Here is an 18,368-nt window from a genome sequence, read left to right as displayed (position 1 = left end):
CTCAAAAAATTCTGAAGCCCTCCTATGTACAAATGATAATCAGGCAGAGAAAGAAATCAGAGAAACATCACCCTTTCTAATAGCCACAAATAATATAAAATACCTTGGAATAATTCTAACCAAGCAAGTGAAAAACCTGTATGACAAGAACTATAAGTCTCTGAAGAAAGAAATTGAAGAAGATATCAGAAAATGGAAAGATCTCCCATGCTCCTGGATAGGTAGGATTAACATAGTAAAAATGGCAATCTTACCAAAAGCAATCTACAGATTCAATGCAATCCACATCAAAATCCCAACACAATTCTTCACAGACTTGGAAAGAAAAATACTCAACTTTATATGGAAAAACAAAAGACCCAGCCGGGCGGTGGTGGCGCACGCCTTTAATCCCAGCACTCGGGAGGCAGAGGCAGGTGGATCTTTGTGAGTTCGAGGCCAGCCTGGTCTCCAAAGCGAGTTCCAGGAAAGGCGCAAAGCTACACAGAGAAACCCTGTCTCGAAAAACCAAAAAAGAAAAAAAAAAAAAAAACAAAAGACCCAGGATAGCTAAAAGAATCCTGTACAACAAGGCCACCTCTGGAGGCATCACCATCCCTGACATCAAGCTCTATTGTAGAGCTATAGTAATAAAAACAGCTTGGTATTGGCATAAAAACAGTTATCTTTCTGAGCCTGGCTTACCATTATAATTTTTCCAAGTTTTATCCATTTACCTACTGTAGTCGAATTTCTTTTTTTTAAAAGATTTATTTATTTATTCTGTATACAGCATGTATGACCAGAAAAGGGCACCAGACCTTATTACAGATGATTATGAGCCACCATGTGGTTGCTGGGAATTGAACTCAGGACCTCTGGAAGAGCAGTCAGTGCTCTTAACCTCTAAGCCATTTCTCCAGCCCCATGTAGACAAATTTCTAAATGGTCTTAATAAATAAAAAAACACAGAGCCAAATATAGGGGTGAAAGCCTTAGAGAGATCAGGGAAATAGGGAAAGCCACCAGCCCACCTTACCTCACCAACTCTGCAGCTTTCAAAGAGAGCAACTTCCTATCTACCCAGGCTGATATGCCTTGCTGTTCTGCCATCTGATTTGCTTTCTGTCTCATGAAATCATTTCCTCTTCATGGCCAGTTCTGTCACTTCCTGTCTGTATAGGTCTCCAGAACTATATGGTTGGACTGGGATTAAAGGCGTGTATCACCACGCTTGGCTCTATTCCCTAGTGTGACCTTGAATACACAGAGCCCATGCCTGCTGAGTGATAGAATTAAGGGCATGTGCTACCACTGCCTGACTTTTTGTTTACTTAAAATGACTTGCTATTTCCTCTGATCTCCAGGCAAACTTTATTTATTAAAGCACAAATAAAATATCACCACAGTCGACAAATTTTGTGATTTCATTTTTTACAGATGAATAAACTTTCACTGTGTACACATGTACCACAGCTTCATATTCATTATCATGATTTATTTCTCTTGACTTTCAGAAACAAGTTCTATCTCACTAAAATTCCCTTACAACTGCCACTGCTTGCTCTCTCTTCAACTGCTAGAAATGGTCATGTTTTCCTCAAGCTGATGCTCACCTGAGGAAATTCACCTCTTCAGATGGCTCAGTTATTACAGAACCTTAAATGACCTTGTCACTGTCTGTCTTTACTGTGTTCTCCATCTGCTCGATCAGAAACACTTTGCCTGTAAAACCTCTGAACATGCAGCCCTCGCCTTAGTCAGCAGCAATTCTCCATTGAAGCGAGAGCAGCTATTGACCCTTTCTTTCTTCGGATTTCTGGGCAATGTTTAGACAGTGGTTTGCTCTGTCGCACTACGTCCAGGAGGTGTATATTGAGTTCGTGTGCTAATGCCTTTGTGTCTCATTAGATGAGGAGGGGAAGCCAGGGCCCTGGGTAGAGTGGCATATACAGCTTGCCCAGGACCCCCCCCCCAAGTTAAACATTTTGGCTGGATATAATATTTAAAACTAGTAACCCCATTTCACACTAAAAATATTCCTGATTTGAACAATAAATTCTGTAATCTCTATACTATAAAGGCTCAGATGGGTCTCCAATAAATTATTTTCATTGTTACTTCATAACTATAATATTGTTATGAATCATAATGTAATATGAATATGAATTAATGTAATATAATATGAATCATAACTTTTGGAGATAGAGATTTGCCAAAGTGATAATGACCCATAGGCTGAGAACCACTGTTTTAAACTAACACTGTTTTCTCTTCTGTTTCAGTTTCCTCTGGCTTACATTGAGGTAAGAAACTTAACTGTTTCATATTCAGAGAGAAATCAATCTGCTGAAAGTAACTTGATGTTGGAATGTTATAGTAGTACTATAGGTCACCAGCCTTCCACCATTGTGGATAATTGCTTCATTATATCGCACTAACTTTTATTCCTCCCTACCCTGATGCTTCCATCATGAACACATGGTCTTAGATGTGTTGATGTAATTAAAACTCTATTTACTTACAAAATTTACAACCTGTCTCACAGGATCCAAAGAGGAATCGAATTATGCAGTGGCGGGATATTAACACAGAGCATGGCCTTAAGCAGCTGTCCTTCAGCCTGTCATCAGAGCCTATTCAGGGCTCCTACAAGATAGTGATAGTGAAACAATCAGGAGAGAAGAAAGAGCACTCCTTCACTGTGGAGGAATTTGGTATGGCTTGGGAAGTTTGAAAAGGGAAAGTAGATGTTGAGTTCAATGGGTAAGACTGGGCTTCATCAAACTCTAACTATGGCTATCCACCTAGCAACCTGGAACTTCCAGAAAGCTCTGGGATTTTCAGAAGCAAATTACTTGGCTTTTCTTATTTAGGTAGATACCCCTGTGATTTGCAAATCCTGATAGATCTATCACCACTCAACATTCTAAGTTTACTGGGTGTGGGGGGTAACTTTAATAATGTGAAGTCACCATTTCTTGGCAGAGACTGATCATTTAGGTGACTAGAAAAGTTATTTCCCACCTGAATTTCTCCTCTCTTTCCCAATAGTGCTTCCCAGGTTTGAAGTTCAAGTAAAGGTTCCAAAGGCCATCTCTGTGCAAGATGAAAAAGTAAACATGACTGTGTGTGGAGTGTGAGTTACCTGTGTTTAATCTTCCATCCTTCAGAATGTACATGAACACAAAAACTACCTGGGATAACGTGTCATTGTAGAATACGTAAAAATGCTAAGGTTGACATTCCTCCTGGGATGTTTCCCCTATGGTGTTCATTTCTTCCTCTTGTCCCCACTGCTCTGCATCCATTACTGCTTGATCATTCATTGCATATGTGGATGATGTCAATTCTGATGACACCAGTGATAAATCAATTGTATGAGGCAGTAGAGAGTTTCTGCCTTTGGAGACAGGAAGGTACCTACAAAGATCCCCTGACCCATGTGAAGAGAGCACAGGCACTAAACACAGCATTCTGCTGACCTGTTATGGCTTGAGAGAAAGAACAGAGAAACAAGAGCTCCCAATCTGGTTGTTGTTCCAGCCTCTGCTGCCCAAGTTTAACTTTTAAACATCTTGCTTTTCTGTTTGCATTTCTGTACCTGATAAATGTGGATCCTGTGTCACAGCAACTGAAATCGTTATTAAAGTCTGGAACCCCAGTAAGTCAAACCATGCTAGAAGGAATTGGCAAATGTGCCTGAATCAAAGAGACACACCTGCCTCACATCTGCTTGTCATTAAAATAAACATGCTTAAAAAATTGATAGGAAGAAGGCAAAAGATTGAGGACGTCTGTTAGAATGGTTCTGAGTCATTTCACCATGGCCTCCATTCATCACAGCCCCATCATTTACTGCCTGAGGATCCTGATTGGGTCACTTAATCTTTTCAGAACTATAAAAGGGAGAAAATCATGTCTCCCAGAGGTTCTTAACAGGGCTAAATTGTTAATCTACCTAGTTAGAAAGTGTCAATTGGTAGTAATGGGCCCTATTTGTTGTCAGTGTGAAAATACACAGTGCCAATCTACTGTTACAGATTGACAGTGTGGACTATGGGTGGGAAGACTGTAGGTCTCTGCTTTAGGATGACCCTTGGTTTCTCTGAATCTCTCTTATAACAGATATACCTATGGGAAGCCTGTACCAGGACAGGTAAAGATAAGTATATGCCTTGAATATCAGCATCCTAGCAGGAGGGGTGCATGCAAAGAAGTCAGTTACCAGGTGAGTAAAAACTGCTCAAAGTCCCATTTTTAATATTGAGGGTTAAGTATCACAGAAATAGAGATACCAAAGCTGAGGGGAAATGCACACCCAGATACTGAAAAAGAATCTTCTGGGACCTTGGGACCTGGTGGTGTAGCTCTGTGGTGGAACACTAGCCAGGCATGTGTGCAATCCCCAGCATGCCTCCCACACACACAGTGATAGCCCTGGGACCCACTGTTATTCAAGGAATATTTCAACAACTTTATAGCTAAACTTGGTCACCAAGTTTATTTTTCAGTATATATTCATTGTACAAAGTAAAAGGTTTATGACATTTTCATACATGGGTATCATGTATTTTAACCATATTACCTAGTCCCATTGCCATCTCAGCTCTCTTGTGTCCTCATTTCTGTGCCCTTTTATTCCTGTATATCCCTCACTACTTTCATGACCTGTAGACTATTTTTTGAATATTCTTTGAAATATAATTGGCACATAGAGACTGTGAGTAAATTGCACAAAACACAGGCTTCTTTACAGTGTGTTCATAGACGTGTATCATGTACTTGATTATCTCCTCCACTACCTACCCTGTTCTCTCCATCCGTTCTCCTGCCACACCCTTCCTCTTCCCAAAAGGAACAACATCTACTCGGCAGTGTTTCTCTTTTCCCTTACACAGGACAGAAACCGTGCCCTGCTGTGTCTCTGAGTCTGGTATTCTTTGTGAAAGGTGACATTCTCCATGCCCATTACATTCTCTGATCCAATTATGATTATCCATTCATCAGCTGATGGACTCATTTGATTGAGTCACATAAATGAGCAGCATGTCTGTGAACACATGTGTTGTGTACTGACACAGATTCCTTTTATATATTCCTGACGGATGATCATATGGTACTTTGACCTTGTAATCTATGAGGAGCTTCTATACTGACTTGTGCAGTGGCTGTACTAGGTTGTAGGTTCACCCACAGTATATGAGGTGTAGAGAGCACAAGGTCCTTGTGCTCACAGACAAGCATTAGGGAAACCAGGAATGGTAAACACGAAGGGTTGTCTTTTCAGTGGAGGAGGTGTATACCTGTTTTCCATCCAAAAAGCTGGGAATGGATATAATTAACATTCTGATGATCTGTGTTATCTGTAGAGCCAGGACACACCTGAATCTCCCAGACTACTACAATCATCCCAGACTCTTCCTTGCTAGACCTTTATCTTGAGCCTTATTTCTCAGTCTATAGAACCCATCCTTATGTCATGTGGACTTTACAACACCCTAGGTGACCTCTGTGCTATCTGTAGGGCCAGGTCACTCCTGACTCCTACAGACTCTTATGTTTATATCACTCATTTTCCATAGACCCTTAGCTGAGCATTGTTTTTCAGTCAATAGAACCCATCTTTATGGGAGATGTCCACATACTTAAGAAATGAGCAGAGCCTGGGTGACCTCTGTGCTACCTGAATGGCAGATCACACTTGACTCCCACAGACCTTATGTTTACCTCCCTCATTCTCCCCAGACCCTTATCTTGAGCATTCTTTTTCAGTCAATAGAACCCATCTTTAGGGAAGAGGTCCCATGTTATTTGTAAAAAGTTTCAATGTAAGCACGTTTTAAGCTTTGCTGTATGCACATGTATTTGAGTTAATTTCATCAGGAAACTTTTTCCCAAAATTGTGCTGTGTTTAAATATACCTACAATAAGCTGCCGAGTTTCAGTCTCTAGCAGTTTGAGCCAACACAGGCTACTGAGTCATATTAAACTGGATTTCATTCTTGCCTCATACAGATTGTTATTCTGCTGGTTCTGGTGTTTACAGAGACTCCAACAATGAAGGTCTTTTCTTCACAACCTCACCAGCATTGAATTTTGCTTTCTTTACAGTAGCCACTCTGTCTATGGTGAGAAGGATATCTGTAGTTTGAGGATTGCATTTTCCTGTGTCTAAGGATGTTAAATTCATTTTTTTCATATATTTTTAGAGGTTTGTCCTGCTTTTGCAAACTTTTTCAAATCACATCATTTGCCATGTAATGAATTGGTTTTATTAGTTTATATATTTTAAGTTTTTATATACATTTTTCTTAATTTTTAAATATTTTTGAACATTTCATAGGAAATGTGTTTATGTCATTTATGCCTTTCTTTCCTCCTCTCCAAGGCCTCCCAGGTCTCCCCCAATTCTCTCTGAAATTCAAGACCTCTTATTCTGGAACTATTATTGTTACACATATAAATAAATTGTGTGTGTGTGTGTGTGTGTGTGTGTGTGTGTGTGAGTTTGTGGGCGTGCATGTGCACAGTCAACCTGCTGAGTCCATTTAGGATTGCTGCTATGAACATGTACATAAGGATGACCATGCGGGATTACATAACCTACCCCCGGACTCCTTGGAGAAGAATGGTTTTCTCTCTCAGCAGCCATTGATCACCTGTAGCTCCTGATCTTGGAGTGGGCTTTATGAAATTTCCCCATCCACATGGTGTGTTAACTGGTGTTACCATTATGTAGCTCTTGTTTAGGCAGCCATATTGTTAAGATTTTTATGGCTGTGTTTTCCCTGTTGGGTCTGGATGACACTACTTTGCAAGAGGCATTCTGTTCTTTTACAATCTTTCTGATCCTTGCTCCATGACTTTCCCAGATCTTCGATTCAATGGTTATGTTGGAGATATAACAGGTGGGGTTATGCACATTATAGGCACTTATTCTCTGCATTTGGTTGAGATATGGATCTCTATAATGATCTCTATATATTGAAAAATATGATTATTTAATGAGGGGTGAGATCTACACTTATGTGTAAGGATAAGTCTTTGGAATATAATAAGGATCTATATTGGTTTAGGAAAATAGCAGTGGTGGCTTTCCCACCTAGATTCTATGTGACTGTTGAAGTTGTCCATTTCTTATTGGTTTAACATTTGTGTTTTGGATGAATGTAGAAATTTGTCCATTTGTTTTAGGTTTTCTAAATAATTAATGCAGTATAGGTTTTTAAAGTATTCCTTTATAATCCAATTTTTTAAATTGTCTGTGTAATGTTTCCCTGTAAATTTCTTATTGTTAATTTGGGTAATTTCTTTCTTTCTTTTGTTGAATTGCACCAAGGGTCTATCAATCTTGTCTTCTTAAATAACCATCTCTTGGATTCATTGATTCTTTGTATTCTTTATTTCTGTTCCACTCATTTCTGTCTCAGTCTTTATTATTTCTTCCCATTAACTAGTATTGAGTTTGTCTTGATTTTTCTTTTTCCAAATTCTTGACTTGTATTATTGAATCATTTATTTGTGCTACTTCTTTTCTTTTTTATACCAATACCCAGACCTGTAAATATCCCTCTTGGGACTGCTTTGAATGTGTTCCAGAGGTTTTGTTGTCCTGTGTTTTCAATTAATTTCAGGATTTTTAAATTTTTTCTTTCTTGATTTCTTCTTTGACTCACTAATTATTCAGTAGTGGGCTGTTTAATTTCCATGAGTTTGTATATTTTCTAGAAATTCTTTTGTTGTTTATTCTAAGCTTTATTGCATTGTGGTCAGAAAGGATGCACTTAGTTATTTTAATTTTCAACAATTATATTTGTTCAGATTTGTTTTATGTCCCAGTATGTTATCTATTTTTGAGAAACTTCCATTTGTTACTTCAAAGAATACATATTCCTTGGTGTTTAGGTAGAATATTCTATAGATATATTAGCTTCACTTAATGTATGATGTCATTTAGTTCTGATGATTCTGTGTTTATTTTTTGTCCAGATGCCCTGTTAGAGAAATTAGTGTTCAGGAATCAACTATAAATACTGAATTGGTTCATCTGTGTCCTGAAGTATAGTGGTATGCTTTTTATGAAGGCATGTGTGCTAGAGTTTGATTTATATATGTTTATAATTGTAGTGTCTTCTCAGTTGTATCTTTGATAAAAATAACAGTTCCTCTTTATCTCTTCTGATTAATTTTGGTTTGAAACTGAGTATGTCAAGATATTAGAATATCAATGCCTATTTGCTTTGAATACTTTTTGTTCATCCTTTCACTGTAAGATTGTGCCTATCCTTGAAGATAAAATGAGGTTCTTGTAAACAACAAAAAGACTGATTTTTGTATTCCATTCATATATCCTGTGTCTTTTGATTGGAGAGTTGAGGCCATTAATATTTAAAGTTATCTCTGAAAGGTGTGTGTTGATTGCTGTCAATTTATTATTTTGTTGCTATTTGTGTTTAATCCTATTTCATGTCTAAATAATTGAAGCTTCATTTTTTTTTTTCTTTCTGTAGCCTCTTACCTGTGCTTAATCTCATCCTCAGTCAAGTATTATTTCTGGTATTCTCTGTATGGGTGGTTTGGTGGACATGAATTCTTTTAGCCTATTTATCATCATACAGTCTTATCAGTTTTAGGAATTTGAGACTTGTGAGTTGTTTACTTCCTGAGCCTTGTAAGTCTTGTATATATCCTGAGTCTTTGTGAGCCTCCTTCCAGATGGAATGTTTAAATTCAGATGGAATTTTTATATAACACTCTGGAAATTATTATTTTTATCCAGATGGCCAATTGATGAGTGTGTAGTACTGAAGTCACCCATTATTATTGCATCTGAACCTATGTATCCTTTTATTAGTATTATTTCTTTTATGAAACTGGATGCATTACATGTTTATTCAGTATTCTTTTTTTTGGTCAGTTCCTTTCACTAACAGGTAGTGATGTTTTTATTTCCTGTAACTAACTTTGAATTGAAATCTATTTTATCAAATATAAGGAGTGATACTTCTGCTTCTTATCAGCTTTGGATTTCTTGATCTATGCTGTAGGAGCCTGTACTCAGGTTCCTCGTGGCTTTACCCAGCAGATCCGCATAGAGGATGATTAGGACCACGGGTCTGAGTGCAGGTGTCTGAGATGGCCTGCACTTGGCTGTGCTGGGGGAGGAGGTCTTTTGCTCCACCCCTTGGCATCTCTATAAAAACCCTGGGGCAGAGACAGTCGGGGCCCGTTGGAAAAGGTTCCAGGCCCTCTCGAGGCTATCCTTTATTTTCTGTTTATCTCCGCAATATAAATCTTTCTATCTAATATTTCCTGCTGCTCACACTCAAGAAAACTCTGGGGAGTTGTGGGGTTGGTGAGTAAATGCCCCACACTATCCTTTCCTATCTACCTTAGTTAGGGTTTTTATTGCTGTGGAGAGACACCATGACCACAGCAACTCTTATAAAGGAAAACATTTAATTGGGTGGCTTACAGTTCAGAGGTTCAGCCCATTATCATCATGGTGGGACCTGGAAGCATGCAGGCAGACATGGTGCTGGAGAGAGAGCTGAAAATTCTACATCTAATGCAGGCAACAAGAAGTAGTCAACAATACTGAGTGTGGCTTAACCATGTATGAGACCTCAGAGTCTGCCTCCACAGTGACACGCTTCCTCCAACAATACCACACATACTCCAACAAAGCCATACTTCCCAATAGTGCCATTCCCTATAAGCTTATGGGGGATTATGAGCTTTCCAATTACATTCTAGCTACCACATTCAACTCCCTGACCTCTATAAGCTTATAACAATACCATCATGCAAAATGCATTTAGTCCAACTTCACAAGTCCCCATAGTCTATCACAGTCTCAAACTTATTTCAAAGTCCAAAGTTCAAAGTTTCTTCTGAGATTCATGCAAACTTTTAACTTTAATCCCCTATAAAATCAAAATAAAAACAGATCACATATTTCCAATATATAATGGCACAGAATATCATTACTATTCCAAAACATAGGGAAGGGGGCATAATGAGGAAATACTGGACCAAAGCAAGATCAAAAACTAGCTGGGAAAATTCCAAATTCTACATCTCCGTGTCAGATGTCAAAGTGCTCTTCAGATCAACAACTCCTTTTAGCGTTTGTTGACTGCAACATACTTCTTTCTCGTGAGCTGGTTCTACTCCCTATTAGCAGCTTTCCTCAGCAGATATCCCATGGCTCTTTCATCTCCAATATCTTGGAGTCTCCAAGGCAATTCAGTCAGGGTCTCCATTCAGGGACAACCCTGACACATGCCTGGTCTCACCGGCTCTCTTTGGTCAAGGAGACAAATTCCATACCCCCTTTCTTCTTTCATTAACTCCATAGCCATGTGACGGAAGCTGCCAAGTTCTGATGCTTACTAGGGCTGGAACATGGCCCTTTTGTTCAATTACCTCTTCATCAACCTTTTTTTTTTTTTATGGTTTCCTTCACTGTATAATTTTGGCTGTCCTGAAACTGGATCTGTAGAACAGGCTGGCCTCAGATATCTGCCAGCCTTTGCTTTCTGTGTCCAGGATTAAAGGCATGTACCACCACACCCTGTTTTAAGCTCTCTTTACTTCCTTTCCACAAGTTAGAAACTAAGCTAAGTGGGATCTTGCCCTGAGGTCACCACTCCTTTTATTCCATTTCTTAATCTCTTTGATTAAGAAATCTTTAATCCTGATTAAGAAACATTTAATTAGCGCTCTCTGCTCTGCTCTGCTGTCCCCCCACCTCACCATCTTTCCCTCTGCTCTCCACACATGCTCCTTCCCAGGCCTGGTTCTCTTGGACCCACCCCCCTCTTCCTCCCAATAAAGCTCTCTGTAACTAGGTTTAAAAAAAGAAATACTTGGCCGGGCGGTGGTGGCGCACGCCTTTAATCCCAGCACTCAGGAGGCAGAGGCAGGCGGATCTCTGTGAGTTTGAGGCCAGCCTGGGCTATCAAGTAAGTTCCAGGAAAGGCGCAAAGCTACACAAGAGAAACCCTGTCTCGAAAAACCAAAAAAAAGAAATACTTAATTAAGGAAATTAATCTTTACCTCCTTGAACAGAGGACTTAGCTCCATTCCTCTCCTTGATGCTCTATTTCTCCTCAAATTGTACATTTTCTATTTTTCCTTTCTCAGCGTGTGCATTTTCATTATAAATCTCTATAAGAGTGACCAGTAATAACCGCACAACAGAGTCAAGAGCAGGCTGTCTCAAGATTTCCTCTACCAATGGAATTAAACCATATCTCTTTGCTTTAGCCTCAGGCAGACTCTTTAGACAAGGACAAACAGCAACCACATTCTTCACCAAAATATTTTCACAAGAACAATCTCTATTAATTAATACTAATATTAATATTCATCTTTTCTGAAACATTTTGAGCAAGGCCTCCACAATTCAGATCTCATTCAGTACTGTTGACTTCTATGTTCCTACTAGGATGTCCCATTCAGTAGCACTTAAAACATTCAACTGCTTTTCTAATCCACAGTCCCAAGGTCCCTGGTCCCAACTTCTGTCTTAGTTAGGGTGTCTATTGCTGTGAAGAGATACCATGACCACAGCAACTCTTACAAAGGAAAACATTTAATTAAGTGGCTTACAGTTCAGAGGTTCAGTTCATTATCATCATGGTGGGTCCTTGCAGCAAGCATACAGATACTGTGCTGGTTAGGTAGGTTTAGAGTTCTACATCTTATTCAGGCAACAGGAAGTGCTCTGCAGTGCCAGGAGTGGCTTGAGCATATTAAAACCACAAAGTCTGCCTCCACAGGGGTACTCTTCCTCCAATAATGCCACACTTACTTTGATAAAGTAACACTTCCCAATAGTGTCATTCCCTATGAGCTTATGGGAGCCAATGACATACAAACTACCACACTATACTTTCATTTTTGGAGTCTAATTAATTATCCTGTGTCTCTTATTAAGAGAGACTTAAAATCATTTTTATTTCTGTGCTGATAATTATCTATTTATTTCTTATGATTTTTTGGATGTTCTGGTTAATTCACATGCTATTTATCTTTTATTAACCATGTCATCTGTTACTGACTTTCTCATTCTTGTCCTGAATTGATAACATTAATACCATCATCTTCTTGTTTGAATCATCTTTGAGGTCACTAGCCATTTCCAAAACTAGACAATTAGATGGTTTGTCCAGCATCACCACAGTTTCAGAATTCTGGGGTTTATAGTGAGGAGTCGTACCCTCTTGTAGTTCTCACACTGCCTAGTGTCATGTTTCCTGTGTTTCTACATTGTGATCTACAAATCTCTTATGATGAATCTCTGCTCTGGTTTATTTGGGGGTCTTCTTAGGAAGCAGTTTTCATTTAACAGCTCATTCCTTTCTACCATTCAGAGACAAAAACACAAACTGCCATAACACCAGAAAACCAAAGATGATAGAGCAATACAATTTAAATAAAATAAAGCACACTACGATGCCAGCCATTAGGATATAAAAGAGAATGGCAAACAGTGTAAAGTAAGCAGTGAAGTTACAATTGAATTAAGAACAAAGTAATGCGACTCTGGTGACTCTTCTCTTTCACATTTCAGAATAATGTCAGTTATTTCTTATGAGGACTTTTCTCATTCACAGAACCACACAGAGGTAGCTCCTAAGGCCCATTACTCTGTGGAAATAGATTTCACTTTATCTGTTTACTGGTTACTCAGTATCAAGCCAACAGTTTGATATCTACTAGTGAAATGTACCATTGGGCTACATCCAAGCCTGTGGTTGATATTTTAAATAATGCAAAGTGATTATTAAGTCCTAGTGGCACACAAGTAAGTGTTCTGATTACATTAAATTGTGAATTTACTTAATACTCCTTATGTGTCTATAAATATAACCATTATTTTTATAGATGACTAAGCCAAGGCAACTTTGTGACTGCCTCATGATCATGGCACACAGCTCATTGGGTGAGCCAAGTCCCATGATTATGACTAGAATTTCATGCTGAACAGCAAGCACTAAGCACTCATTTTTCTCAAAGAAGTCCTCATGTGTGAGTTTGAGTTGACCATCATCCTGAACAGTGTGCCATGTTACCTTATTTTTGTCCTGTATAACAGCTAGACAACAATGGCTGCATCACAAAAGAAGAAAACATTGCTGTGTTTCCTTTAAAGAAAAGACCTAAAGCCCAGCGTCTCTTTGTGAATGCAAAGGTTATAGAAGAAGGGACAGGTATGTGAGTAACCTGAGAATATAGAAAAAGAAGCTGTGATAATTCACACCTGTTTATGTCAGTGGTGGTTTGAACCGTACAGAAAAAGGATGTAGAAAACAAGCAATTCTTCACTAACTGTCTTGGGCTTTCAATGTTGTTGCTAATTTCTTTTCCAGGATTCGAGTTCATGGGATCTGGAACAACTAAAATTAAAAGAACCACAACCAAACTCATATTTGTGAAAGTGGATTCACACTTTAAACGTGGGATTCCATTCATAGTGAAAGTAAAGTACTTTTTGATTCATAAGTAGTTGGGCTGTATTGTGATACCTCAACCTAGGCCATTCTGCTCAGTGTTAAACTTGTCTGATATCAGTGGTTCCAGTACAAGAATTTAGCATAGTGGCATACTATGTTATCAAGTTACAATGTTATAAGTTATCAAGAAGCCCCAAACCTGGCCTGGAGAGATGGCTCAGAAGTTAAGAGCACTGGATGTTCTACCAGAGGTCCTGAGTTCAATTCCCAGCAACCACATGGTGGCTCACAACCATCTGTAATGAGATCTGGTGCCCTCTTCTGGCCTGCAGGCAGAACTCACTGTATACATAATAAGTAAATAAATCTTTAAATAAAAAAATCAAAAATAAAAAACCAAAAAAAAAAAAGTTAAAAAAAAGAATCCCCAAACCTAAAGCATAAGGAGGAAATTTTTTATTTATGACTACTGTCACTGTTTCAACAATGAAGCAAGATATGCTACATATTCATAACCAACCCCACTCTCCGTTAGCCTCAGAGACCTAACTAGATTTTGTTTTGACTGTGTCAGTGCATCTGCCTCCCTTACTTCACACAGTGAATTCTTCGATGGTTTCTTATGAATAGCAGCTAAGTATCAAGCATCTATCATGGAGTCATTTTAAGAATATGACACCTTCAGCCTCTGGTTTTCACAGCACAGCCAGTCCTATTGGTGTAGATCTTAAAGTGTTAGATGTTTGTAAAAATAATTTTTTCCATGCTTAATTAGTTGGTGCATCCTTTTGTGATATTTATATAATATTGAAACAAGTTATTCTCTTCTATTCTATATAGTATCATCATACCTATGCTATACTTTTCTTCTTTGTTCAATTTAGGTCTGCCTAGTGGATATCAAAGGAGCTCCCATGCCGAATGAGCAAGTCTTCATCAAAGCACATGAACTTGACTACACCAATGTCACTACCTCTGATCAGCATGGCCTGGCAGAGTTCTCCATCAACACCACCAACATCGAGGGGTCTTCCCTCACTATCAAAGTAAGTCAGAAATGAAGGCATAAGACACATGGCGAAGCTTTCTAACAGCTTGAACTCAATAATGTGTAGCTTGATGAAAAATATTCCCATGCCAAATTTTCTTATTTTAGGGCAAAACATAAAAGGTTTCTGATCAGTGATAAAGGTATGAGCAAAGGGCTAGATAAATAAGTGCACACATTATGAATACATTCCTTTTAATACAATATTTTTCATAGTCTGTCTTATTTTTTTTGTCTTCTATATATCTCAAGTCAGGGCCTTCAAACAAAAATGATTAAAAATATGTTTTTATCTATTCAGTCAAGGATAGGTGCTGTGTATTCTCAAATTCATTATCCAAATATGCTGTGCCCATTTTCTCAAACAAGAAACAGTTATTGTATAACTGAATATGATTGATGCTACACTAGTTCCTGCTTTAAGCAGGTATACACACACACACACACACACACACACACACACACACACACACACACACACTGAGAGGGGGGGGGGAGAGCGTTCCTCTGATGTAAGGAGAAACTCAGCCAGTCAGAAGATAGGTTTAGCTGGCGAGATCACACGTAGCTCACACTGTCATTACTTAACAGACCCCACACGAGCACATACATAGACTCAGTGACCAGAAGTCAGCCCTGCAGTGCTTCTGACATTGTCTTAGCTCAGCTGGTGGCTCAGGCTGGGACTCACTCTTCTGATGTCCATCTACCTTGCTCTTCTGATGGATGTCTACCTTGATCTGCCTGACTCGGTCTCAGATGGAACAAGTCACATCACTGCCCTCTTTTCTCGTATTTCTGGTAGATCCTCAAAATAAGACCTTAGGAAAGATTCATCTCTTCCTAAGTCACAAGAATTAGATTTCATCTATTCTTTCCTGGTTTTACTTCAGACTTTTCTTCCTTCTCACCCTCCTGCCCACCCCACTTCTTCTTTCCCCCCTCCTCCTCTGAGTTTGTTGTTTCTGTTTGACTTTAATTAGCATAGAAAGTAACAGGTTTCACTATGCATTTTTATGTATTTTTTTCTTGACCCTCCTCCCCAATTATCTCTCCAACGCCCCCCAACTCCTACACTTCTGCCCCAGTAGTCTTCTTTCCATTCACGTCACATACTTCAGACTTCTGGAGTGTTGTTCCTGGATTTTATTTCTCAGACTTGGGCCCCCTTTCCTCTCTCTGATCTTGCTTCTTTTTTCTTTTCCCCAGACTCCCTTTTTGCTACTTTAGTAATGAAATTTATCTCTATTTCTTTTTGCATTTAAAAAATTTTTATTGCCAGGCCGTGGTGGCACACGCCTTTAATCCCAGCACTCGGGAGGCAGAGCCAGGCGGATCTCTGTGAGTTTGAGGCCAGCCTGGGCTACCAAGTGAGCTCCAGGAAAGGCGCAAAGCTACACAGAGAAACCCTGTCTCAAAAAAAAAAAAAATTTATTGATTCTTTGTGGATGTCACATCATGTAACCCAATCATCACCTCATCCCCTTGCTTTTGCTTTCAGTCTTGCCACCACCCTCCCCCCCCAAAAAAAAACACCAAACAAACCCAAAAATTTAAAAGAAAAATAAAAACAAACAAAAAACAAAACAGAAAAAAAAAACTTTTTAAATCAGTGTGGAAGCTGTAGTGTGGCCCAGTGAGTCACACCGTATAACCTTTAATCCATACATCTTTACTTGTAAGTGTTCACTTCAATGCATCATTATCTGGTTCGAGGCTTCTGGCTTCTGCTACACATTCAACACCGGGCCCTCACTGGGACTCCTCTTGGAGATTCTATTGTCGCCTTGTGTCATGGAGAGCCTGCAGCTTTGGCTCTGCCAGTCTCAACCCTTCACATGCCCCAGCAGCTCATAGATGAGGTAGATGTTGGGGTGGCTACCTCATAGTCCTGACTCTGGGCCTGGATGGCAGCCTGGTTGGTCAGCCCACCAGCTTTCCTTCACTATCCCTACATAGATGAATTCTCCAGGACTTTTTCAGCTAGCTCAGTCAGTGTAGCAGACAGCAAGGATCAGGGCCGATTCCCCGGCTCTCATGCCCTTGTGTTTGGCTCACCCACACTCACACCACCAGGGCCAGCTCTGCTGCTTTGCTCATGCAAGGTGCAGGGCCTGCTCTCCAGATTGCTGTACTATGTGAGGGACAGGGCTAGTCTTGCATTCTCATGTCCCTGAGGCTGACACTCCTGCCTGCCATAGGTGGCAGGGGTTGTGCATATTTCCCTCATCTTGCCCTCCACAACATATGAGTATAGATGTAACGGTCTTATTAAATGAAAAACACAGAGCCAAATGCAGAGTTAAAAGCCCAAAAGGTCAGAGCAATAGCTAAGAGCTGAGACTTAAAACCACATTCTAACCCTTTGCTGCCTCTGCTGTCTTTCCCCTGAGAAAGAAAGCTACTTCTTGTGTGTCTGTCTTTTTATTGACTTTCTGTTCTGCATTCTCATTGATTGTAAACCCAACCACATGACCTCCTCATCACTGACTGTCTGTACAGACCTCCAGGTCTTCTACAGTTGGTATTGAGATTAAAGGCATGTGTCTCCATGCTGGTCGTGTCCTTGAACACACAGAGATCTGCCTGTCATGTGATCAGGATTAAGGGCATGTGCTACCACTGCCAGACTTCTGCTATGGCTTGCTATTAGCTCTGACCCCCAGGCAACTTTATTTATTAACATACAAATAAAATCACATTTCAGCACAAATAAAATATCACCATATATGAGAGAGAGTATCACTAACTGGAAAGCCAGCATCTAGCATCCTAGCTTATGAAAAAAAATCACACAAACACAAACACAGCGAGAGCTAGACTTTTCTGAGGGTTATAATTTTCTATCTGAGGGGTATTAGGGAGACTTCACATGTTCTGATGGCTACTTTCTCTTTTACTTCATCTTAAAAAATCCTCTCTGTGAAAAATCTATCTAAATACAGCTACATTCTTTACATACAGCTATATGTCTCTCTTTACATACATACATCTCTCTCCTGCACAGCCCTATATTTCTATACACAGTTACATCTTTTTTTCAATAGCTCCACATCTCTCTTCTGTATACATTTCTTCTCTCTACTCCACTATATTCCTTCATACACTACTATATCATTCACTCACTCTCTCACTCACCCACTCACTCTCCTCTACACACACATTTCTGCCCTACATACACACCTCTGTCGCTTCTTACATTTCTCACACTTCTCTCCTTACACACTCTGCTCCATCTCCCCCCACTTCTACCTCTGCACATTAAGCTACATTTCTATTTCAACACACACACACACACACACAGACACACACACACACACACTCTCACACACACACACACCTCAACAGTCAAACTCAGGACAATTATATGTTACATTTCCTGGGTCCAACATATTCTCATAACACATGATAAATCACACAGTTTCTCTCAGGCTAGAGATGTCATATTGACAGGTCAGTGGGTAATGCTCATAGTGTGAGTGGTCAGGAATCCCAGACAGAAAATGACATTGAAATTCAGGACTTAACAATGACATTTATTTGGCTGAACCTTGAGTTCTGCAACATAAAGTGAAGTTGGGAGTCCATGCAGAAAGTCAATTGCTGCAGGAAAGTTATGTTTTAATAGTATCAGCCTGACTTTGGTTTAGCAGACACTTGGGGACTTGACCCTGTGTATTCTTTGCAGGGGCAGCTAGTCTGTTTTGAATTTGTTCTGAGGGCTAAAATTAGATGTCTTTGTGACTGAGAATACTGTTACTTTCCTATGTCAGTTATGAAAATATCCTAGTATTATTTCTATTCATCAGAATAATACAGCTTAACAGAAATCATCTTCCTGACCATCCACAGCTATACGTGTGCCTGAAGATGGA

At 39.5% G+C, this 18,368-nt stretch overlaps 1 protein-coding gene across 5 annotated transcripts in view; it reads left to right on the top strand.

Moving 5' to 3' along the window:
• LOC114700724 (alpha-1-inhibitor 3-like) overlaps nucleotides 1–18,368 on the top strand; it is a 176,328-nt gene that overhangs the window by 87,340 nt on the left and 70,620 nt on the right. For 3 of the 5 annotated variants that reach the window (XM_037204176.1, XM_037204178.1, XM_037204175.1), the window contains exons 5-11: nucleotides 2,265–2,285; nucleotides 2,528–2,696; nucleotides 3,034–3,118; nucleotides 4,108–4,210; nucleotides 13,088–13,202; nucleotides 13,362–13,471; nucleotides 14,330–14,491. The exons of the other annotated variants lie outside the window; for them this stretch is intronic. In XM_037204176.1, the coding sequence (XP_037060071.1) occupies nucleotides 2,265–2,285; nucleotides 2,528–2,696; nucleotides 3,034–3,118; nucleotides 4,108–4,210; nucleotides 13,088–13,202; nucleotides 13,362–13,471; nucleotides 14,330–14,491 (765 nt within the window). The remainder of the gene's footprint in view (nucleotides 1–2,264; nucleotides 2,286–2,527; nucleotides 2,697–3,033; nucleotides 3,119–4,107; nucleotides 4,211–13,087; nucleotides 13,203–13,361; nucleotides 13,472–14,329; nucleotides 14,492–18,368) is intronic. 5 annotated transcript variants of the gene reach the window in all.

This window comes from Peromyscus leucopus, chromosome 3 (assembly GCF_004664715.2).
Source record: "Peromyscus leucopus breed LL Stock chromosome 3, UCI_PerLeu_2.1, whole genome shotgun sequence".
In the NCBI taxonomy this organism is placed as follows: domain Eukaryota; kingdom Metazoa; phylum Chordata; class Mammalia; order Rodentia; family Cricetidae; genus Peromyscus; species Peromyscus leucopus.
This window is presented reverse-complemented; position numbering and strand designations above follow the sequence as displayed.